Raw genomic sequence first — 24,812 nt, 5'->3', positions numbered from 1 at the left:
CAGTTTGGATTGTGTCACGAAAATGGCCTCTCACGTAACCTTTCCCCAGCAAGGCTTGGCTCAAGTAGCCAAAGCAGCAGCCAGCATTCTGGGAGTTTCTTGGTATGGCCTGTGTTTGGGCAATTCTTTAAAATTTCTCTTATAATATGTCAGATAAACAGTGAAACATTCCTTGATTCATCTGAGACTTTGTTTCGAGTTATGCAAAAAATCAGTATAAATTGTGCCTGCCCAGTAGGTCAGGTCAGGAGATAGACATCTCTGTATTTCTTTCTGGAAAATGCTTTGGTCTGTTTTTTTCTTTTTCCTCTCTGAAAGGTCTTCTGACAGCACCTCTTTCTCAGGTTCTAAGAGGTTGCCCTCACAGTGACTGGAATGAACCAAGATCTTTGTCAGATAACAAACACTGGAGAACTCAGTGGGAGCATTGCTTCCATTATTACATTATTCCCTGAGTGTGTATCTTTTGAGAATTCATTAAGCCAGCATTATTCCTGAAATCTGCTAGAGTTCACATGTGGAAAAAGCTTTTCCACATCCTGCTTTACAGTATGTGGCATAATTTTATGTGTGGCAAAACATTTTTTGACTTTTAACTTCAAAAGATTATTATTTTTTTAAACTTCTTTAATGATGTGGCCAGCATGGGAGGGGAGGAACAGGATGGATGAGGATGCGGAAGTAATAAAAGGTCTTTCTGTAGCATTTAGGATTTCAGTGGTGTTCAGTAAGTCCCAACTATTTACTTGACAGAGTCCAACACAGGGCTACGAGGGTGATTAAGGGACTGGAACACCTGCCTCCTGAGAAAACGCTGAGAGACCTGGGGGTTTTTAATCTGGAAAGGAGAAGACTGAGGGGGGTTCTAATTAATGTGTGTAAATGGATGAGGGCTGGGTACCCAGAGGAATGAACAACCTCTTGTCACTTGTGCCCTGTGACAGGACAAGGGGCAATGGATTCAAACTGGAGCCCAGGAAGTTCCACCTCAACATGAGGAAGAACTTCTTTCCTGTGAGGGTGACAGAGCCCTGGGACAGGCTGCCCAGAGAGGCTGTGGAGTCTCCTTCTCTGGAGACTTTCAAGACCTGTCTAGATGCCTTTCTGAGTGACCTGCCCTAGATTTGGTCCTTCTCTGGCAGGGGGGTTGGATTTGATGATCTCCAGAGGGCCCTTCCAACCCCAGCCATCCTGTGATTCTGTGATATTGACAACACTTACTTGCACTAGGCAGCGATAATTAAAATTTCAATTTATTTTTACAGCAGCCTGATCGAGTACTCTGGGCACTCAGTTCAGGCCATTTTCAGCAGAAACAAATGTAAATATTGTAAAGGGAAGTCACATTGGTACTTACATTACCATCATGATGAAATGGGAAGTTCTCTATCTGTCTTAAGGCACCAAACTCCAGTTTCCTTGCTCTGCTCTGACATGAAAGTCCCTCCTCCAGGTACAGACCTGAGGATTACTCCCCAGCACTCCTTGTGCCAGCTGGCTCCCAACCCGCATGTGGTGGGAAAAGAGGTCCTGCTGAAGGGACCATCCTCACACCCAAGGAGGGAGGTGAGCAGTGTGATTGCAGTAGTGCAGTGCTGTCACTGAGCTGGTGTGCTGTGCCTGGCACCGTGGACTGTGCACAGGGCTACAGGAGCCTCCTGGCTCAGCCTTGGAGCCAACATAGGTGTCTAGGCCATGCTGATGGTTAGTGGCAGCCCTATAGGCACCACTAAACTGCCCCATGCTTGATGTGAACTGGCTACTTCTACGGTGTTTTTCTGTGTAAAATAACACTGGGCATCTGACCCTCACTGCTGCGTCCGCCAACACGGGCTGGGTCGGTTCTGGTTAAAAAGCCCAAAGGGCTGGTGGTGACTCCAGATGTGACCTGCACAATGCAAGTGCTTCACCCCACTCCTTGCAGTGGTGCAGCTTGCTGGGTTTCTTCCTTCTTCCTCTCCTCCCCTCTGCCTGTAACCAGGGTATTTCATCAGCCTCCATTTACACATACTTCTCTCTTGGCTGTTCCCCAAACTCAAAGGAGTGCACCGATTTCCTCCACCAAGGGCTTGTCTAAACAACGGTGTTTTGGCTGCTTTAATGAGTGTTGTTCAAGTGCTAAATCCCCCTAAGCCTTGCGGAGTTACGTTAGTACAAACACTGCCATTCAGGATGCAATATCTGCTTTAAAGAACCTCTCTAGGGCTGTGTACCAGCATCCAGGGTAGCGTGGAGTTGAAGAGCGGTGGGCTAAACTTGTAACCTGTTCTATAAAGCAAACCTGTCTGCGGTGGTTTAGAGACTTAAATAGTTGTGGGGGGAAAGGTTGATGGTAAGACAGTTGATGTTCAAATGTATATCAAGCTGTTTAATTATTTCCTGGTAGATTTCTTGTCCTGGTGGGCTGAAAGGGGTCAGGGTGTTTGGTGATGTCTTGCTGGCGTAGAGTGACGTGGTCCTTTTCCTGGCCCGTGTCCTTGCCTGAGCCCTGCAGTGTCGTAGAGATTACTCCTATGCAAGGTAATTATTATGAACTGTATTTACCTGCTAAGATATTAAGAGGCTTGTCTACCCCAGAGCACCTCTACTGGAGTAATTTCATTGGCAAAGCCTCCAAGCACTATAGCAACCGTTCCCTCGGCCTCCTTCGCGCAGCTCCTTCATCTGAGGAAGCTGTGGCAAAGCAAGGTCTGTCACTATGGCCACAGCAGGGGTTCTGCAAGCACAAGAGGCTTGGCAGTTGGCTGTTGTGTTCCCTCATGCCTCTTGCTGAACCTGTGCTCTTAGGAGGAGATTGGTGAGCTCCCCCCCATCCAGCTGCAGGTTGCTTCTTCCCCTTCCCTACACCGGCAAAACTGTGAGTCTGCACAAGTTTCTGGTGCTTTTTTCCCTCCCTCTCCTTTTCATTGTTTGCTTTGGATCACCACCCTCCTTACAACTGGCCACAGAACCATCTCCTTGGGAACGGCAGAAGTTGTTTATGTGACAGTAACAAGGAAACTCATGGATGTGTAGCAGCTGCCGGCATGTGAGGGGGCCACGTTCCACCAGAGGAGGTTGGAAAAGAGAGTCTCTGCTTATGCCGACTGACAGGAGGTTAGATGGTGTCAGCAAAAACCACCTTCTTCCCCTGGAGCTTCCAAAGTTGCCTTCCCCTGTCCAGAGCCGTGGTAAGAAGCTTGTTGAGCACCCGTCCGTGTGCTTTTTTTACGGACTTTGTGAGCCTTGCTTATCGCCGACAGGTAGACGTTGAGAAGCAAGGGGAAGATAGGTAATTCTGGCTGGTTTTGTATTTTGGGGGACGCTGTGCTGGTGCCGTGCTAGGCCGGTCTCCTCTCGTCGTGTTGTCAGGGCCACAGGCCTCTCTCGTCCGTGGGGCTGGGCCTTGCGCTGCCGTGGGCCATGGCCGCGGCGCCTGCCTGGCCTAGCTGGCTGCCAGAGCTGCCCACCCGTCCCCCTGCCATCTTCCCTGGGCCTCCAGGACAAAGCTGTGGAGGCACCACACGTGGCTTGTGTGCCGCCAACGTGCCGGGGTCACCAAGGTGGGACCTCTTGCCGGCGAGGAGAGCCTGTGGCCTGGGCTGAGGCAAGATGGCCCCACAGGGAACCCTCTGGGAGAGGCCTGGGGTGCCAGGGTAGCCCGGGCAGGCCCCCATTGTGGGTCTGGGGGCTGTGCTGGCGCTGGGGTGGGAGACATGCCAGAGCCCTGGGGTCTGTCCCAGGGGCGTGGGCACACAAAAGCAGCAGCGCCTGGGAGGCCCCAGGTCAAGCAAGCCCTGGCAAAGGGACCCTCACGGCAACATCTCCCTGATGGCAGCTCGGAGGAGGAAGGGAGCATTCTGCCTGTCTTGAAGAGGTGGTGGGGGTGGGTGATGACTTTTCTGGTTGATGCGGCTGCTGAGCAGTGCTGGAAGAGCTGTTCCTGGAAACTTTTTTCATTCCTGAAAACTTTTCTTCCTCGCCCTTCTGGCGTGAGTGGCTTTTCCTGGGGTGTGCTTCAGCAGCAGGTTCCAGTCTTGGTTTAGATTACTTCCACCTCTTACTAGATACCTCCTTTTTTTGGCTTTCTTGGGAACTAGTGGCTGTACATAGCCTTGCCCAAGCGAGAAGACTGTTCAGTTTCATGCCCTGTATTTTAAACTCACACAATACCATAATTGTTGTATCACTGAACTTTCAAATAAGCTGTTTTTCTGTCAGCTTAAGCTGTATTTACTATTCTTTCTTATGCTTCATCAAGTGAAATGCTTGGTGCTACTTTGCTAGTGTGGTTTGAAACTCTAACTTCCTAGAGGTTGTGTTAGACTAAAGCACTTTCTGCAAGTTTCACTGTTCATGGGTTGAGTATCAAGGAAAATCACGATTCGACAGGGTGTGAACTGTCTTCAGATGTGCTTTGGGTGAAATAAAGAATGTGGAAAGGTGGGGCAGGGAGCGGTGACAGTGCATGTTAAATACCCTTCTGTTACCTCAGCACTGAATGTGGAGAACTATCCCTTTATTGTGTAGTAAACCATATGTAAAAAGATAGGCATTGGAGCACTAAGGAGGCTGCAAATGAAATCAGGCTCTAAAACTTAGAGTGCTTGGAGCACTGACAGGCAGACACTGAAGTCTATAAAACAGAAAATAGAAAATGTTGTTAATCCTTGACTTGTAAAAGGACAAAAATAAGCTATTAGAAATCATCAAGAAAAATTCTTATAAAATGTTGGGTGTTGAAGGAGAGCAATGTTTAGTGTGAATAGTATAGTGAATCCACGATTCATCTGGGGGGTGTATGGGTTTTTTTAAATTTTTATTTTGCTGCAGAAAATCTAGTTTGATATAAACAGAGCCAGGTACAGACCAGTGACATACTTTGACAATTAGACAGTCTGTTAAAGAGCTAAAGGCATTAAATAGCTCTCTTTTTACAGGCTATGGATTCTGAATCAAAGAGTAGTTTGATAGGAAGCTTTCTTCAGCCACCAGATAAGATGTTTCCTGCAGGCTTTGCGAATGTAGAATCAAAGAAGTTGGCAGCTGTTGGTGGTGACAGACCTTGTACCCCCAATAACCAAGGTAAGGCTGAAATACCTCCTTAAAGTGGTCTTTGTAATTGTTCCATGTGAGATGTCTTGAGCAAACTCCCCATTCTGTTTTACTCAGTTCAATGACTTGCTGTGATTATTAGACTGACATTGAGGCAGGATGTATATGTGTCCTGAGGGAGTAGTCTCCCTGAAGTCATATTTCTGGAATAGAAACTGCTGTAAGTCTTCTAACATCATTATAAATGTTGCCTTTGAAAATTGTTTAACTTAAAATGACCAGACTTCCTCTAAAAGCAAAGGAGAATGCTTCAAACTCAGCAGAAGCATTTCATGACTTTGAATATAGCAGAAAGAGGATTGTTACTATGGTACATTGTCTTGAAATTGACTTTGCATGGTGCTACTCAACTCCCTCTAGCTTAAAATCACTTCTAAGGTTTTTGTGTGGTTTGATTCCTTGGAATTTGGAATAACACAGACTCTCAGGAAAGTTAGCAGCATGAAAGTTAATCTGTATTAAATATGGGCCAACTCTGGTTGTCCTGTGGTTTAATTGATGATTATAGGCTGAGGGAGTTGGGATTGCTCAGCCTGGAGAAGAGAAGACTCCAGGGGGAGCTTATAGTGACCTTCCAGTATCTGAAAGGGGCCTTTAAGAAGGCTGGGGAAGAGCTGTTCACTAGGGCATGGAACAATAGAACAATGGGCAATGGTTTTAAGGTAGAAAAGGATAGATTTAGGTTGGACATGAGGGAAAAGTTCTTTACTATGAGGGTGGTGAAGCACTGGAACAGGCTGCCCAGAGAGGTGGTGGAGGCCCCATCCCTGGAGACATTCAAGGTCAGGCTTGATGGGGCTCTGAGCAACCTGGTCTAGTGTGAGATGTCCCTGCTTATTGTAGGGGGGTTGGACTGGATGACATTTAGAGGTCCCTTCCAAACCAAGACATTCTGTTATGCTATGATTCTATTATGTCCTGGAGCTCACAGGACAAATACTCTGGGGCTTAGCTTATCTGGAGAGCTCAGAGAATCTCAAGGATACCACACTTGTATTTACTACCATGGACAACTTTGAAATATCACACAGACATAGCTCATGTGTGTGTGTAATCATTGTTCTTTCATTTGAGGAATACGTGAGTTCTGTTGTGATCTTTTGTCATACAGAATTTGGGCTTTTTGGATTAAAACATTCAGTCTCATGCAGCCAAGTGTTTAAGTAAGGAAATGTTTAGCATGCAATTAGAAATATGAAAGAAGTGGTGGCCCCACTTCAGCTATCTGCTCTTTCTGGTATCTGCTTTTTGCTTCTGGTTTGGTTTTGTTTATTCTACTGGGGCTATGACAAGCTGATGAGAGTTGTTACAGAGCTAGCAGTATTTGCTGGCTAGTCCTCTACTGAAAGAACTGTATAGGAAAGCTATCAAGGCATAGGAGAGATCAGAAAATAAGATTTGCTTTTAAACAGAACATGTCTTAAGCTTCCACAGGTGTGTGTAGTTTTTGGAGAGCTAGTAGGGTGAAATTGCAGCTTTTATTTTTTGGCATAATTTGGACACATACTGATTGGAAGCTAAAAGCAAAATTTTACAAGTTTGTTTCTGTGGTTTAAAAAATTGTCAAATACAAGAAACTAGACATTGAAGAATTACCTTTTGAAACAATAAAGTTTTTAGAATGCATCTTCTATGATAATGACCTTTTGTATCTGATTCCCCTCCTGTCCTCAGTCCATGTTTGGTGTTGTTTGGGGTTTTTTTTGACATCTGTTCACACTGGTTGCATTACACCAAAATTTGTGACCTAATTTGGATATCTGTGTCTGTGTAAACTGAAGTCCCAGGGTTTGTTGTGCTCTATTTGCCACAGTTTCTTGGTGCTTGTGAGCATTTGGAGTGAAACTTGTTTTCCTCACAGGACCTGTCCTTGATACCTCAGTTACGCAGCACACACGTCCATTTTCTGGGGTATGTGATTAATTTTAGGAGTGATCCTAGGAAGAAATTTTGCTGTTAAAAGTGTTTTGTGGTAATAATCACAGGAACTGTTAGTTAAGATGTAACTTGCATTGTTTACTAGCTGTGGTGGCAGCCCTGAAAACTCTACAAGAAAAGATCCACCGTCTAGAGCTGGAAAAGTCACAGGCTGAAGATAATCTGAGCAGCCTCTCCATTGCAGCTGCTCAGTATAAGAAGACCTTAGAGCAGGAGTCCCACAGAAAGGACACAGCACATCAAGAGCTGATGCAGCAGAGGAAAGGTATTTCTCTTGAGTGATAAGATGTAGCCACAGCAGCTCCAAGACTGCATAATGTAGGGAGTGCTTGTTTGTTTTGATAAACTGCTAATGAATGCACCCCCCTTTCTTTTTTTTGCTTCAGAACTGGGGAGGAGCAGGGGCTTGATAATTCTGGATCAGGTTGAAATATTTTTTTACATACATTAGCCAAGTATTACATAACCCATCCAGCTATTTTAAAGAATAAGCAGATTTTAGGTGGTATGTTTAACTCCTTCAGTAAGTTGCTTAGATGTATAACACTGCTAACTTGAGAAAAGTGAGGAGAAGGGAAGAAACCAGATTCTAGTTAGGTATCTGCTGATAGAAATCAAAGTAACTGCAGTGCTTACACCTTTGGAATTCAAATTAGGGACTAGCTCTGGAAAAACATTTTGATTCTCATGTGTTATATATATTTTTAACCCCATGACTTGTTCAGACTAACAAAACTTTTCTTGTGTGTTTTGAAGACAGAGTTCCTCAATGAGGTGACAGGCTGGCTAGATGTGTAACTCCTGTTGCTGTACTGAATGTCTCTGCTTCTTTTTGTAGAGATAAGTGTGCAGTTAAATGCAGCACAATCCCGCTGCTCCCTGCTGGAGAAACAGCTGGATTACATGAAGAAAATGGTTTCCAGTGTGGAACTGGAAAAGAAAATAATTTTAGAACACCAGGTGAGGCCTTTTACTGTAGCAACAAAGCAGTTGTACAGATAACAAGCATAGTAATGTGTCAGATCTGAACATTTTTATGCCTAGCACTTTTCCTCAGCTCTGCTCAGGGTGGTAGCAAACTGAAGCAATTTCCTGACTGGCTGATAACAACCATCCCATGAACTGCATGGAAAGGCTCCCTAGGTGGAACTCCTAATGAGCAACACCATGCTAATACTTGCACATTTGGTAGACAAAAAGGCTGCTGGAAACTTAAGCCATCTTTGTCTGCCTGTTATTTTTCATCACTTTGCAATTTTAAAAGTATGAAATTTAAGCTAGTTAAACACTGGGGGTTTTTTGCTGCCTGAAACAACCTCACTCAGCTGCTGACTCCATTCCTGCTTGTTTTTCTTTTTTTTCCAGGCCCAGCTTCAGAAAGAGGAAGATCAAAACTGGTTGGAATTGCGTGCAAAACTTGAAAAGCTTGAATTGCTAGAAAAAGAGTGTCTCAAACTTACTGCTACTCAGAGAATCGCAGAGGTGAGCATGTGTGGAAGGACAGTCTGGAAGTCATTCATTTGGTACAATTTGTGTGGCACACCATTCATAGTTCCCAGTTTCAGAAAAATTTCCTGTGCTCAAGCTAAGGTTGCCTACATGATGAATGCCACCTTGGCTTCATTTGCAGGAGTCTTTTTTTAGTCTGGGCTTTAAAAATTCCTATAGCCCTGTTTTGTCCCAGATTCTGATTGCAAGCTGCTTCAGACTTCTGGTTCAGCATGGCACACTGAAGAGTGACTAACCATTCTTGCCTTCAAATTCAGGACAAAATCAAACACTTAGAAGAAAAGCTGTGTAAAGAAGAGCATCAGCATAAGCTTCTACAAGACAAAACTGCTCAGGTAGACTGAAAAAGTTTTATTTTATCTTACTTTTTTATGACTGAACAAAGCTCTTCTCTCTGTCCAAAATACCCTTTTTTATTACATTTAAACTCCACATGGTTATTACCCAGGTAGAACTCCTGGAATACACCCTGGGCGTGAACTGCATGGTAGAAAGGTTGCTGGGTGTGTTGCATATCTCAGTCTATTCTATTTGGTTTTGTATTAATGATATGGTTCTTCAGCCTCAAAGCTGCTATAAGTGATCTGGGTAGAAAAGGAATTTCTAGAGAATCTGCAACTAAATCAGATAATTTTAACTTACAGTGGCTAGAAAGTGGTCATGCAAGAAACCTTATACCCCAAGTAAAGTTGGTTGTTCTGTTTTCCTCTTTTTGTTCAGATCTGCTTGAAGTCTAATATATTGGACTATATGTGGGAAAGTCTTTAATCAGTGATACTGTTTCATTGTTCATTAAGTGAGAGCTTGAATGTTTCATTATTCTGTGAAGCCATAATCATTTTGTTGGGCCACCATCCATCTGAGAGGGGAATCTTTGCCAAAGAGGGCAAAATGGAAGAAACCTTTTGTTTAAGGGGCAAAGTAGTAGCACTCCAAGCCTCACTTCACTGAGAAGCAGCAACCATTTTGGAAGCAAGCAGTTGTGGAGGCATATTCCTTTGATGAAGGATGGGGGGGATGCAGAGCTGAAGAGTAATATTGGAAGTGAGGCTGACAGCTGAAATTAATTCATCCCTGCTGTCAGTTTTTATACCTCATCCAAGGATGATGGGCTTTGATTAGGCCAGGAAGCCTGAAATAACATGCAGGTTTCTGACCACCTCCAGGATCCAGCAGAATGACACAGTTGAAAACTTGCAGGTTTTTGGGTTTCTTGCTTAAACGGCTTCTCTCTGCCCCCAGATTGTAAGAACCAAAGGTTCATATTCTTTGGATTTTATTATGAGATCCCCAGCAGGCAGCAGGATTGGCTTATCTCAGCTGCTGGTTGTCACAGTGGAAAAGTAGGAATATGAAATTGTGACTCCTAAGACAGCTGTGAGATCTGCTTGATACTCTGCTATCCTAGTCATCTGTACAAGTGTAGCTTAGTTCTTCTAAGCAGGAGAGTTCATATTGCCCTTAATTGGTTCCCATCCATGCATGAAGGAGTGAATGAAACCATCTGATTTCACACACCTAGTATTACATTAAATGGTTGTTCTATTATTTTGCTTTTTCCACAGCTTCAAACAGGATTTGAAAGAAGCAGAATTTTGCTGTCTTCAGCACCATCTCAAAAAGAACCTAAAAAGGAAAATGGGAAGAAGAAAAAAACTAAGAAGGTAACTTGGAAGTTTTTATTAGCATACTGTTGCTGGTAGCATCAGACTTGCACAGAGCTTGGAATCTGTGAAAAACAGGGGTGTGAGAGGCACTTGATCCATCTGCTGCACTTCACTTCCAAAGTGACAAACATTGCTGAATACCTTTTTTTTCCCCCCCCTTTTGGTAATTAAAACAGTGCTGGGACTTGTAGCATCTCACTGGAAAACTTTCCCTTACCAGCATGAGGATAACCTCTGTTACAGTCTTACTGCTACCCCCCACCTCCTGTCTCAGCTGCCTCTCAGTTTATCTGGCAAAATCAGTGTCCAGAGCAATTTTAAGCATCTCAAGATGGTGTCTGCTGGGGGATTGCTGAAATCAAGAAAATTCATTTTGCAACACGTTACAGGTCAGCCAAAATTTTGCAGCTGTAGTTTTGCAAACTTTAGCAAGCAGCATTCACTGTCTTGAACATCCAGCTAATTGTCCAACTATCTTCTGAATGCATCTGGAACAGAATTTACTTGTTTCACTGTAGGAAAATCCTACTTTTTGCACATAGAGGGGGAGGAATATTTTTTTTCAACCAGAAGGAAACTTGAAGGGATGCATTTTGCTGCTTGTTTATTTGAATTCTACTTATTTTAAAGAAAATGATGAGGGTTGTGCTGTTGGGTCAGCAGATTGGAATGTCCTCTCTTACTTTTCCTGTATCTTCTGGCAGAAAAATCCCACAATGAAGAAAACGCACCTTTCACAATTACACGTAAGGGCTGGTGAACTGCCTTTCGTGGCTGGGAAGGTGAGTGACACCAAATGTTCTCACTAAATTGGCATGTCTCTTTAATTGTTAATCACTTCTGCAAACCACTTAATCCCTCTGCTTGAAGTCTGTCAGCTCCAGCCATTCTGTCAGTGCAAACGTGCAGAGTGTGCTGCATCTCATGAAGCATCGCAGCCCACGGATCTCATCACGAAGCCAAGGAGGAGCTACACCTGGGATTTCAGGATGCAATGCACTTTCAGAACCTGAATCCTCTTGTGCCCCATCACCTGCTGCCACCAGAAGTCTTTCAGACCATCTGTTGGCCCTACAGGATGAGCTGGGCCAAATGAGCTTGTGAGTACTCATCTCTGGTGTTGTGAGTCAAGTGCCTTCAATGGTAGCCCTGTGAAGCTACAGGTGTGTGCTGGAATTGAGCCCAGCCTGTTTTAAGAGTAGGACTGACTGCTTGTTGACAGAATGGCCTGAGCAGGCCTGACTGGTAGGATTTTTCTCATTCAAAAAATTCTTTCTGTCCTGGTGTTTAACTTATCTTATGAGCAAACAATATACTCTTCAGCTGGGTCTTTCTGCTTCCACATCTTGTACTTAATCAAGCTGCTACTGAAGCAACAGCTGCATCAAATGAACACTTTTTAAGGCCTGTGCTTTTTAGAAATTTTAAAGATATTCTGAAATCTTTTGAGCAGACCAAGAGCATTCTGGAGAGGGTTGCAAAGGTGGTGTTAATGTTGAGTAGGCCTGCAGGATGCAGTGAGTTTGGGTGGTAGACTAGGTTAGTACAGCAGTGGCAGGAATAGTCATAGAATCATAGAATGGTTTGGGTTGGAAGGGACCTTAAAGACCATCCAGTTCCAACCCCCTGCATGGGCAGGGACACCTCCCACCAGCCCAGGTTGCTCCAAGCCCCATCCAACCTGCCCTTCAACACTGCCAGGGCAAGCTTGCCACAGCTTCCCTGGGCAACCTGGGCCAGGCTCTCCCCACCCTCACACTCCAGAATTTCCTCCTCATGTCTCACCTCAATCTCCCCTCCTCCAGTTTTCATCCATCCCCCCTTGTCCTCTCCCTCCCTGCCCTTGTCCCAAGCCCCTCCCCAGCTTTCCTGGAGCCCCTTCAGGCACTGGAAGGTGCTCTAAGGTCTCCCTGGAGCTTTCTCTTCTCCAGGCTGAACAGCCCCAACTCCAGTCACAACATCTAGCCTAGTCCTACTTACTCTTCTTGTGTTCTGTCCATTCTCATGTCCCTGATGGGTCTTTGTGCTGCAACAGTTCATCCCCTTTCCTTGCTGACAGCAGAACTTGTCAGTCTTGCAGGGTGGCTGTGAAAGATGGACAGTCTCCTGCCAGAAAGTGGGCAGGGTGTGGAAGAAGCAAATGCATGAGATGGGAGTGTATGTATCTTTCTAGCCATGCAAGAAAATGTGGGTTACAACTTGTCATGTTCTTGGGCATCTTCCCAGTAATGCAAGCCTGTAGGATTGTGGGCCAGCATGGTGGAGCTGGGCGTTGCAGACGTGTCAGTGAATGGTGGTTTGAACAGAGGAGGATGTGTTGGTTAAACCAGTTAGGATATTGACACTGATATGAAATCCTTCATGTGGCAGAACTTAAACAGGCAATCAGTCTCTTCCAAAAGCAATGTTTGGGTTACTCATGGCAATTCAAGAACAGGCTTTTTTTGTTTTTCTCTAGCAACAACCAGTTGCTTCAATTAAACCATCAAGAAGCAGCTGTTACTCACAAGTCAGAAAAAAAGCTGTGACCTTTGGAAAGAGATTATTTATCTTAGAGAAGGCCTCTTTTTTTGACTAGGTTGGGTACCTAGGTATCAAATACATCTACACAATTTATTTTAATTAAGCTGGTTAAGTTAAATCACCAGCACACTTTGCTGCAAATTTTTTTGAGTAGAATATTTTAATTTGAATAAGCTGTCAGAAAAAAACCTATAATTTAAATGCACTAATTTAAGCAATACTTTTCTATATTACTCTAAGCTGTCAGAGTCTGCACTAAATCAGTCAGGAAGTGAAAATAATCATACTGGATAGCTGCTGTTCACTTTCCAGATTCTCTTTTTACACACTGTTACACCTGTAGCTATTATACTGTGGCAAGAGGAAGGAGTAAGATGCACATCAGCTGCAAATTTGGAATGAGAAAATCAGACCCACTGGAAAAACTTTTTCAGTTCTAGTGTGGATATATTCCAAATTAATGTGTATTGTGTAAGAGGGCAAATAATGCTACATGGGTGTTCTCTTGACAAAATGGCTAGCAACCCCTGCCATGCTCTGAAAGGATTGGAAGAGATCCTAGAGACTGTATAATGAATACTTAGCATGCCATTCCTGTCTTTCATAGTGGGTATCAAGAACTTGTGAAGCAGATACAGGAGACTCAAGACTCCAGAGTTCGTGAAGACCTAGAGCAGAAGCTGGATTGCCTTGTTAAACAAATGGAGTTCAAAGGAGAACAAATATCCACACTGAAAAAGCATCAGGCTACTGTAAGAATCAAATGTAGACTCTCTAGCTAGTAACTTAGAATCACAGAATCATGTAATGGTTTGAGTTGGAAGGCACCTTAAAGATCATCTAGCTCCAAAAGGCTGCCATAACTCTGCCTCCTCTTGTCATTAGCTAGAATGTCACTGCACTGCTTAAGCCAGGATGTCCCAGTGTGGGTGATTATAACTAGGCTGCTAGCTTGGTGTTCTTGTACCTCCAGTTCCTTCTTTTGATCCAGAAAAAGTGCTTGCAGCTGGCAACTGGGAATGGCTGCTAGTGGGAAAACTTCCTGCCCTGTGGCAGTTCTGCAAGACAGGGCTGGGTTGCTCAGTCTATCACTTCTGCTCAGTGTGTTAAGACAAACTATTGAGATTTCATTCCTTAGTATCTTGTCACTCTGGGGAATGAGAAAATAGAAGCTATAATTGCTGAACAGACTGGATTAAATGTATTTTATATGACTGAAATATTGAAGCTTTGGATTAACCAAATAGTCTGTTGACCACAGCTTCTTCAAAATCCCAGCCAGACATGCCTGTCAGTTTGTTTTAACCCCTAACCTGTGTGCTTTCTGTCAGTACTTGTTTTAGAGCCATGGATAGCAGCTTTTCACACATGCCCATGTAAAATCACTCTTCTGTAGATGAACATCTTAACCCTTTGTAGCAATTTCGTTTGGACATATGACAAAAAATACAATCCATAGTTCTGTCTGACAGTTTTCTGCTCTTCCATCTTATGTTTCAGGATAAAGGGATTCATCTAAGAGCTTTGTTTATACAGAATACAAAACAAAATTCAGTATGAGACCTTATGAAAGGGGAGGTGATAATTAATTTAAGTCTGACCAGTTTTGTTCACATTTGTGATTTTGTTAGATTTTACTCACTCAAACCTTTTACTGTCCATGTCATTGCAAGCACAAAGGTGCTTACATCAAAGTAGATGTTAGAGCTGCATGATAGCAATATGGACAAAGGACACAGACTGTTGAATCCTCTCTGCCTGCCTTAGCAGTGTCAATGTTTTTTTGGATTAATCTCATATATTCTTGAGGAGGCAACAATTACAGTGTTACTCCTTGCCTCAGCATCTTGCTGACTTCATCCTCCAGCAACCTTAGACAATGGACACCAACTACACCTTTGTTTCCTCCTTTTACATATCTTTATGGCTTGAGTCTGCCTTCATTTTGGGATGATGAGAAGAGGAACAGCACATACAACATGGTGCAACCTTGTTGTCATCCTTGCCTATTATCAGGATGCAGATCTGCTGGCAAGTCATCTGTGCTGTGGTGCAGCCTTATCAGAGCACACGCCTTAGGGTCATGATGTAAATAACATATTCCTCTTGTTTGTCTGTTTGGTTCCTGTCCATCATGCCCTGGTTATCAATACAGGCCACTCCTGTAACCCTTGGCCTCTATCATTTCTTTCTGGTGCTTCTGCACACAGATATTTCTACTGGTAATTTGTACAGATCAGTCTTCATACTTCTGATGCACATTCCTGCTTTTAGAACCTGTCACGCTAAAAATGCTGTAGTAAACTCTGTGCCTCACAGTTAATAACATGTTCTAGAATGCAATTAAATTTAATTATTTTTAGAAATGAACTTAAAGTCTAAATTGGCATGTGGAAAGCTTCCAGCCTAATTTTATCTTCGGGAGTGACCTTTTCATGCCAAATGCAAGTAAAGCCTTATTATTTGACATTTACAAAAACATTCTTTAGCAATCAACCCTATTTATTCTGTTTTCCAATTCTGTTAGGAGGCTTCAAAATAAACTGCTTAGATACAGGAATGGATAATAGACATTATAGATTTTATAGGCTTGTTGGGGCTTTTTTTGTTTGTTTTGTTCAAGTAGTACAATCTGAAATGGAAAAATACTGTTGTAAATATAAATTGGTAACAGATGATGTTCTGTCTCTCTCAAGTAAGTGTTTTTACCTTAGGGAATGATGGGGTTCAACAGCCCATTGAGTGTGGGTGAGGTCAGTTTTCTGTAATGCTTTCTCTGTGGGTGAGGTCAGTTTTCTGTAGTGCTTTCAGTTACAGGGAGACAACTGTTTACAAGTTTAATAGGTTTTAACTTTTTGTAAAAGTTCCCTTAGACATCTCTAGTTTGAAGTTTGGTAGAAGTCCAGTAAGCTCTACATCCTCTGAGTATGTAACATTCTAATTAGTAATCGTTCTTCCTAGGTGCAGAAATTCAAGAGAAAAACTCAGAAATTGAAGCAAGGGGCAGGTCATGTCAAACCAAATCGTGGTGACCAAAAGGAAGCAAAGGAGATTGCAGTTACTGTAAGGGAAAGTATGTCTAAATCTTGTTCTGGGCAGAGAAGCAGAAGCTCACTTCAGCTGCTAAAAAATGTGCAGAAACTTCAGTCAGCACTGAAAAAAGATGATACCATGTGGGAACAATAGTTCTGAAGTTCAGTGTGTTAGAAGTTTTTGAAGTTGCCTGACAGTCAGTAAGTTTTTAATTTCTCAAAACAACTTTAAAAAATAAAATATATAGAGCTTTCATATAAGTGTACATTCTAAAGTGCCTGCTCACTAGTAGGTCAGTTTGTTCACCTCAGAATTTACTTTAATGTAGGGTAGCTGTAATTCAACTGCACTGACTTGTAATAAAGTGTTTTAATGGATTAATGGAATGCTTACTTGTTAACTTCTCAAATAAAATTTTATACCTTTTTTTTACACTTAAAATATTATGCAATCTTTGGTGTCCTGTTCCCTTTGCTGCCAAGGAAATACTTAGACCTTGCTTTTCCAGAATGACTTGGGCTAGTGCTTCTGCTTAGATAAAAACAGTGGTTTCCCTTTTCCCTAATAACTGAAGATTCAGCAGAAGAGGAGGTATTGTCTCTTATTCATTCATTTATTTATTTATTTCATCATCATCATCATCTTCATCATCATCATCATATCATTATTATTATAATTATTATATTACGGTTATGGTTGTGGTAATGTATTATTATTATTATTATTATTATTATTATTATTATTATTATTATTATTATTATTATTATTATTATTATTATTATTATTATTATTATTATTATTATTATTATTATTATTATTATTATTACACTACAAGCTTTATTGACAGTCTTAGCACTAGGAACAAACCAGGGACTGGACTGGAAGCACAACCCATGACTTGGTCAAACCACAACATGGGAGTGTTCTTGATACTTGGATGGAAGGGCCTCTACTTGTGGTGTTTAGGTTGAGTGCTTCTCTTCTCATCAGCAGAACCTGCTTCTACCACAACATGAAATAACTGAGCTGTCACAGAGGAGACCTTGAATGGTCTGGAATTTGCATACTCATAAAAATGCAAGAGGGGTATTTATGCTAATGGTGAGCCTGCTAGTGCTAAAAGGGACTTCGACATAACAGTGACTTCAAATCCATACTAGTTATCTAGTTGCAATAAATTCTTGTATTGAGGTTACTGACTGAAGCTGATTTTCCTGGATTCCTGCATGTGTTAGAAAAAAAAACAGCTTCCTCAGGGAGGTTCTGCTGTAGAACTCTGGTATAAAGAGACTGCAGTGGTCTTCTCAAGCCCCTGTGCAAGTATGAATAAAATTTGGAGGCATGCTCTGTTGTCAAGGGGTTTGAATAAAGGCTAGTAACAGTATATAGTCCTAATGGGAAGTTGGGTCTTTGGATTAGTAAGTTTTGCTCTGGCATCCTTCAAGAGAAAGGATTCAGGAAAATTTTCTGTCAAATAATTTAAATTTAAAATCAAGTGTTACAATCTGTGAAAGGAGTTGTGTGTGTGAGTTTTGGAGGAGTGAGAGGAGAAGCTTATACATATTAAACATCTTTATCAGGACTGTGGAAGACCAGGTTGTTCAACTGGTGTTGGAGTATGGGTTTCCTACACTCTCTTGAATTGTATAGATGTCCTTATGGATTATCTCTGGCTTAGAAAAGCATTTGTATGCTTAAAAATACTTAAACACGGTTCTGAACATGGTATTTTCCTGGTATAGGTAGTGTTTGTGAGGTAGGTTATGCACTGGAATTGCTGGAGAAGGAGGACTTGGGGAGAGGGGCCATTTAGAAGCTGAGACTGGAGAAGGAAGGCCCAGGGAGAGGGACTATTTGGAGCTGAGGCTGGAGAAGGAAGGCCCAGGGAGAGGGACCATTTGGAGCTAAGGCTGGAGAAGGAGAGCCCCAGCTCCTCTTCTGGACAAGTGGCTGTGTTAGAGGACAGTAGCTTTGGATTGGTCAACCAGGTACTGGATGGGGCAGTGCTTAAACAAGGCAAGCATTGAATAGTCTTCAAATGTGTGTGCTGACATGGGCTGTCCAGTCCAGAATAAAACTGCTCTGTTTGCTTTTTCTGGGGGGAGAGTGGCTGGAGGGAAAGGGCTGAACCCAGTTGTGTTGGCAGCTGGGCATTTCACACCTCTGCTTCAGAGGGGGATGAGGAGCCAGGAGCTGGGATTTGAGAGGGGAAAAATAGGAATGGATCATACACAACCTTACATTAGTTGACAGGTTTATATCACTTGTATTTCAATTCAGAAGATGTAATTGTAATTTAATCATTCTTTTGTGCTGATTTTTTCTTGAACTTTTATTTCTCTAGTGCATGTGTTTTCACACACTGAAGCAAAGCAGATGTGCTTCAGGATGGGCTGAGGCTGTCAACCTTGATGCAAAGGAGGTGTATCCCAAGCAAGTTTTCTTGCTTGCAGAGATGGAGAAAATTTGTCTTCAGATTGTTTCTTGGGGCAGAGGGCAGGAAGAGTAGGAGATCCTCTTATGTGTGTATTTATTAGCATACTCACAGTTGAAGGCAACTGTCAATCACATAAAATAAACCTTCAAAGAGATACACAGCAATTAATAATTCTGCAGAAACTACAGTGGTGAAGTTAAGCTTGTGCACAAGGGTTGGTGTCCTGGGTTGAGCCAGGATAAAGCCAGTTTTCCTTTTCCTGGACCTTTTGCCCAACATGCAGTTGTACACGTGGTGTGCAGCCGAGAGCATTCTGCTCTGTGCAGCTGCTCTTGTGATGGTTTCATGGTTTATTGACAGAGCTGTAGCCATAATCAACCCTATAATTACCAGCCTAGTGATCTTAGGGGTTATGATACTCATCTCTATGGGGGCACTGTCTGTGTACAGTTAGAGTACAAATCCTAAAGTGAACGGAATGGTCCATGTTGGCAATAGCAGTAGCAGGTTCAATTTTACCTATCCATTTGCTTTCAAGCTGAATCTCCCAGCAGGTAGAAGAAACATGCCACCGTTATCAGTCTTGCTTGGAACACTCTGCTACTAGTTAAAAGAAAGCTTACTGAAGGAAAAAAAATCAGTAAAAAGAAAATTGGCTTCATCCTGGCTCAAACCAGGACAGCTGGCAAGGTTCAGCTCTGTGAGAATGAGGCAGGCAGATCACAGGGAGTTTTGCTGGGATCCAAATGCTTCTTATATTCCAAAAAAGTTCTGGCCTGGAGCTCCGTAAGTGTACATTTGGATAAAGCACAGTGGTCAGAGCAGCTTCTTCACAGGAACATTATGTTTTGGCTTTGTAAGCACTTGCTCTGCTCTTTTGCAGATCCTTGTTTTGATTTATAACCTGCATAGTTTAGTTTGTCTTCTCAGATGAAACTGTATATTTTTTATTTCTTTTTTTAATGATTGTTTTGCAGCTCTCTGTGCAGGGCACCAGACAAAACCACACAGTGATCCCCAAAAAGACTAATTGGTTTATTTACTCAAAATCCTTGTTCTTTTATGCTGAGTTATGCAAAATTGCCACAACAGGTTTTGTTGGTGTTTGAGTCTAGGGTCGTATTTAATGGCTAGACATTAGGAAATGGGACAAAAGATGTAGGTCAAACAGTATAATTAACAATACAGACCAGCAAATTGTATCCAACAATAGTTCACTTTCCTGCTGCTAATGAAATAAATATGCTAGCACAAATTAGTGGCTTGTTACTTAAGCCTGCTGGAAAGACTTTGTCCTAGTACCAATGGCATGCAGTTTGAGCATGTGTGTTACAATCTTCTAACCAGCAAAGCTGGAGGTTGGACATAGCTGTAAATCCAGGGTGTTCTGGGAATAAGAGCTGGCAAAAACACTCCCAGCAAAATAATCAGGGCAGGATCTCGCTGGAATTTGGGTACTGGCTAAAGTAACTGAGTGCAGATGTTTATGTGGACAGAAATACAATCCCAGCATAAGAATACTGTGCAAACATGCAATGATTTTTATAACAGAAAAAAAAAACAACAAGGAAGTGAGGGTAATAAAACACATGCTCTTATTTCTGATGAAGCTTTTTCTGTTTCCCTCAGCTTGCCTGTACTGAAAGGGGCCAGGCTGTCTCTGCAGTATCCCCTGCTGGGGCCTGTTGAAGCTTCTGGAAGCCCCTTGGTTTGCCACTCTGGTGCCTACCTGAAGGTCTCCATGAGCTCCCTGTGTGGGTCCTGTTGTCTGTCTTCCATCAGTAGAGACAAGCAAGTGTTTCTGAAAGTGTTACCCAAGGTAACAGCTAACACAGGTCAGATTAATCTTAACCCAGGTGCCTGGCTCTCTCTACTAATCGCAAAGGGAGTTGGGGTGACTAGTGGACTTAAATGAAGTTATTTATACTGTACAGAGTTTGACCAGATAAATTCTGATGAAATGTGGAACTCTCCTCTGATTTCTGGGGATCTTCAGAAGTCCTGGGTTAAGTCCTGGGCTGGTTACAGCCTGGGGGTCCCGTGCATTGCCCTCCATACATTCATTTTTCCTCCTGTTTTTGTGTCAGCTCTTGGTGCGTTGGGTGGGTGCTTGTCCTGGAAACACACTTACCATAACTTCCCCATTATGAGTAGTCTCATGGATGCAAAACTAAGAAATCAGGGTCTCAGGCTGTTTTGGTTCAGGAAAATACAGACTATAATAGGATTATATTTTGCTGTTATTTAAGATGACTTCTTTTTAACCTGGATTTACCTGTGGGCTGCTTTACTATTTTGCCGAAAGTTTTGCTTTATATGCAGAAATGGTAATTTATATTCCCATTGCATCACTCTGCTACTCTAACTTTACTTCTGTGTTCTCAAAAAGCTGAGCTAAGTAATTTTTACAGCCATATCTGAATTATTTTAATCGGAACTCCTCTGCTGCACAGTGTCATAGTTTCTTTTCTCTTGGTTCCTTCTTATTTATGTAGCTGAAGAACTGCCTGCTCTTCATTTTCTTTGGCAATTTTTAAATTAGCTGGTTTTTCTTACTTTGGTTCTGGGCTTTCTGGCCCACTGATTTTAATTTTATTTTTTCTTGCTGTTTTTTCCCTATCATGGTTCTCTGCCTACTCTGGATGACTTTTTGGTCAGTTCCACTGTCCTCGCTCCCAACCTCTTCCCCTTGCTTCTATTTTGAGGGCAAGTTCCTGTTAGCTTTTTACCACTGATTTAAAAATTATTCAGCTTCTCCAATATTCAAATCCTTGAGGTATTAGATGCATTTGAGTTTTCTAATGACTTTTATTCATTTCTCTAAATTAGGTTCTTTTGGCTGTTAACACCTTGCATTCAGCTCTGGTTTTGTTCTTTCATTCTAACCCAGATTATTATCACTTCTCTAATATTCTTAACACTTACCAAAACTGTCTAAAATACCATCTAGGTTCAGTGACTAATTGAAGGCATTGGTAGAGCACTGCAATCCTTTTATTTACTACTAATCTAGTAAAAAGCTTTATCTTCATTCCCCAAAGTAAGTACATCTTGAATTCCCTTTGACCTTTGACTGGTGCAGTTCCTAAATGTCATCCATTAAAATGCCAGACTATCTCATTACCTTTACCACAAAGTCAGTCTTTCTGAAGCATCTCATATCCTGCTGCCAAGGTGTGGTTGCTATTCTACCTTGTTGATATTGGACTTGTAGTGTCAGATTTTATGTCTTCTGTTAATAGCTCAAGCTCTCACATCAGCACATGTGTGTAGTGTACAAATACCCTGGCTGCTTCTCATTGATTTCACCCAGATCCCTGGCTGGGTGCAGTAAAATCCTTTACTTTGATTTTTAGTTAACGTTTCCATTTTCATTTTAGTCATCCTGTCCCTGGGTTTTTCTTTGTATTCCTTTTTACCTGGATTTCCTCTTCTTTCAGCTGTGCAGTTCAGGTGCAGAGATCTGATTTCTCTGATTCCTTCCCACAGATGCTTAGTTTGCAGCTCCTATTATCAGTGAGGCCAGTCCCATAAAAAGAGAGAAGGATTTGCCCAAGACCTTGGGATACCATCAACCAAGAAGAGCCCCCAAAAGGTACATCCTACTCTGGGTAGACCATGCAGTCTCTAGACCATCTCCTCTGTTTGTCAAATCAAACCTGTTAGCTTTCAGTGGTCCCTCATGAAAGCAAAAAGGAGAAACTACATGCCCAGAGCAGCCAAACAAATTCTGCAAACCACTGACAAACAGCTGCTACAGATGGTTCCTCTGTGGTTGATTACAAATTAACTAGCTTCTTCATAAAACCATAAAATGATTTGGGTTGGAAGGGACCTCCAGGATCATCCAGTTCCAACCCCCTGCGTGGGCAGGGACACCTCCCACCAGCCCAGGCTGCTCCAAGCCCCATCCAACCTGCCCTTCAACACTTCCAGGGATGGGGCAGCCACAGCTTCCCTGGGCAACCTGGGCCAGGGTCTCACCCCCCTCACACTCCAGAATTTCTTCCCCTGCATTTCCAAGACTGGATGCCCAAATCATTCCGCAGTGACTTTCCTCTTCCCTGACAATTTCCTTTTTTTTTTTCTTCTTTGCTTTCTGGTTGATTATGGTCCCCACTGACAAGTGACTAGAATAACTGTAACACCAGATATTGGGAAGAGAGCACTACTACTTTAGAAATTCTCACAAGCGTTTCCCTTTAGAACTGAGTGAATTTGGTATCAGTGGATTATTTGCAGACAGCACATTTGTCAGAAAGTGGCATTTCTTGCACATTCTATCATTCCTTTCATTCCTGGTCAACCTCAAATTATAGTTCCAGGTGAGAGAAACGCAGAGAAAATAGATCTTGAACATCAATGTATTTTGTTTGGGGAAAAATGAAAGCAAAATGTTTCAAGTCTTCCTTTGTAAAATGTTTTATTCAGCACATCAGTTTTAATGTGTAATGACCTAAACTTTCTGCCATGTCCTTAAAAAGCTGGGTGAGGGAGGAGATGGCATTTGGTAGTGGGCTGCAGGAGGATACTTTGGAATTTTTTGCCCAAAGCAGTTTTTCTCTTAATTTCCTCAGCTGGCAATCAAAATAGGAAAAAATCACATTCACCCAGTTCTGTTCCTGATACTAAAAGATGTCTTCTTGTTAAAGGAGATGCTGAGTAAACAATTTGTTAAAGAAATTGCTACGTGTTAGATACTATCTACATAGGAGTGGGAATTTATGCTTTTTATGTGGACAGTCCTCCTTGTGCAGAGTTCCCAAGTGGTTTGATCTTCAGAAAGGAGCTTCTTCTCAACTGCTTTGTCTTTTGGTGTGCCAAACATGGATGAAGTACACCAGAACTCTTCTCAGAAGTCCAGCAGCTCAAACAGGGACTAGCAGCACAGCTGGCAGAGCTGAAGGCAGAAGTAGAAGACAGCAGGATACTCCAGGGAATACTATAATAAGAATTTGCTAAGGAATAAAGGTGAGAGTGAGATTATAGCAATGCATTGTAGCTCTTGGTTTGGTTTGGTTTTTTGGGTTTCTTTTGTTATGATATAAAAGCCCTGCTCAGTTTCAAGACCAGAATGCACACATGGGAGCCAGGAAGAGCAGCTTTTTCATGGTGTGTCTACCACAGAATCACAGTTGAAATGGAAGAGAGTGTCAAAAGATAAAGTAAATTCATTTCATGTTGTAAGCAAAACTTGAAATCTCCCCTGCATGTCAAGTAGTTCCTCTGTATAGTGAAGAGGAACTAACTTCACACACAAAGCTGGCATGTATAAGCAGAATGGTCACATGTAAGAGAGGTGCTCTTACTTTCCTCAGCCATGATGAGATGCAGGCTGAGACAGTGCACCAAGGTTGGGCATTAGGCTTCAAGGAAGCTGTAGAGCACCTGGAGAATATGTGGGGGGAAAAAGAGATGAAGAACACTTCACAAGGACACTGGTGATAAAAAGGAAAGGAGCTGAACTGAGGTCTCCACTCCATTTTCTCTTCAATGATAACTCTTCAGACAGATGGGAGATTGCTATAAAGATGAAGGGGACACACTTGTGTTTGCACTTAGGTCAGAAAGTAATGGGCTGAAATTCAAGCTTTCCAAAGATAGTGTAAGTTAAACCCTGGTATCTAGACTAGAAGGTTGCTCACCATCTGCAGTGACCATCCATCTTTAAGAACAGGATGATTTCAGGAAAGGATGTGATACTTAAGAAAAGCTTACAGGTAGGTAGCTAAAGTGAACACTGGCTTAAAAAAACCCCACACTTCTTTGCTCTTCACCAAGTGGTAACACAAAAATTACATCAGAGAAAGTGATAAGAGTTTTATTTTACAATCTGGGCCTGTAAAGACAGCCTGGGAAGGGCTGTGATGCTGTTTGTACATGAGTAAAAGAGCACAGCCTTTCTTTGCTTTAACCAACAGTGTGGGCCTCGCTCTGCAGCCTTTGTTTGTGGGACAGCTCCTGATTAAGTGCAAAGACTAAACACTTGCCCCTATTTTTTCTTTCTCTTTTTCATTTTTCATTTTTCCTTTTTCCTTTTCATGTTCCTTTTTTCCTTTCTCTTGTCTTCTCTTGTCTTCTCTTGTCTTCTCTTGTCTTCTCTTGTCTTCTCTTGTCTTCTCTTGTCTTCTCTTGTCTTCTCTTGTCTTCTCTTGTCTTCTCTTGTCTTCTCTTGTCTTCTCTTGTCTTCTCTTGTCTTCCTCTCTCTTTCTCAATACACATCCTAGACAAAAGAGATCTATTCAACACGAGCCGGGTTTGGGTGGCAGGAGCTGCAGGTCCTGCTGTTGGAGCTGCAGCCATGCAGAGGGAGGCAGAGAGCTGTGAGAGCTGCTGGGATCTGCTGGGAGCTGTGAGAGCTGCTGGGATCTGCTGGGAGCTGTGAGAGCTGCTGGGATCTGCTGAGAGCTGTGAGAGCTGTGAGAGCTGCTGGGATCTGCTGAGAGCTGTGAGAGCTGCTGGGATCTGCTGAGAGCTGTGAGAGCTGTGAGAGCTGCTGGGATCTGCTGAGAGCTGTGAGAGCTGTGAGAGCTGAGAGCTGAGAGCTGTGAGAGCGGGGCGCCTCTGCTGCTGAGCTGCAGGTCCAGGAGCTTTCCTCTGGCCCAGCAGGT

The 24,812-nt window shown here is 42.6% G+C and overlaps 1 protein-coding gene across 6 annotated transcripts in view; it reads left to right on the top strand.

Annotated features, from left to right (window-relative positions):
- The window catches only part of CEP57L1 (centrosomal protein 57 like 1), a 33,471-nt gene extending 8,969 nt beyond the window's left edge, over positions 1 to 24,502 (top strand). For 3 of the 6 annotated variants that reach the window (XM_051613142.1, XM_051613144.1, XM_051613141.1), the window contains 11 exons: positions 4,920 to 5,064; positions 7,118 to 7,297; positions 7,871 to 7,992; positions 8,398 to 8,514; positions 8,799 to 8,876; positions 10,107 to 10,205; positions 10,913 to 10,990; positions 11,079 to 11,308; positions 19,831 to 20,020; positions 22,945 to 23,172; positions 24,429 to 24,502. In XM_051613142.1, coding sequence (XP_051469102.1) covers positions 4,923 to 5,064; positions 7,118 to 7,297; positions 7,871 to 7,992; positions 8,398 to 8,514; positions 8,799 to 8,876; positions 10,107 to 10,205; positions 10,913 to 10,990; positions 11,079 to 11,308; positions 19,831 to 20,020; positions 22,945 to 23,163 — 1,455 coding nt within the window. In that variant the 5' untranslated portion in view covers positions 4,920 to 4,922 and the 3' untranslated portion in view covers positions 23,164 to 23,172; positions 24,429 to 24,502. Of the gene's footprint in view, positions 1 to 2,386; positions 2,521 to 3,015; positions 3,171 to 4,919; positions 5,065 to 7,117; positions 7,298 to 7,870; positions 7,993 to 8,397; positions 8,515 to 8,798; positions 8,877 to 10,106; positions 10,206 to 10,912; positions 10,991 to 11,078; positions 11,309 to 13,338; positions 13,484 to 15,692; positions 16,206 to 19,830; positions 20,021 to 21,690; positions 23,173 to 24,428 lie in introns of those variants that run through there. The other 3 variants (XM_051613145.1, XM_051613140.1, XM_051613146.1) reach the window with 3 other exon arrangements.
- Positions 24,503 to 24,812: the final 310 nt, after the last annotated feature.

The sequence above is a fragment of the Apus apus genome, chromosome 3 (genome assembly GCF_020740795.1).
Source record: "Apus apus isolate bApuApu2 chromosome 3, bApuApu2.pri.cur, whole genome shotgun sequence".
Taxonomy (NCBI): Eukaryota; Metazoa; Chordata; class Aves; order Apodiformes; family Apodidae; genus Apus; species Apus apus.
This window is presented reverse-complemented; position numbering and strand designations above follow the sequence as displayed.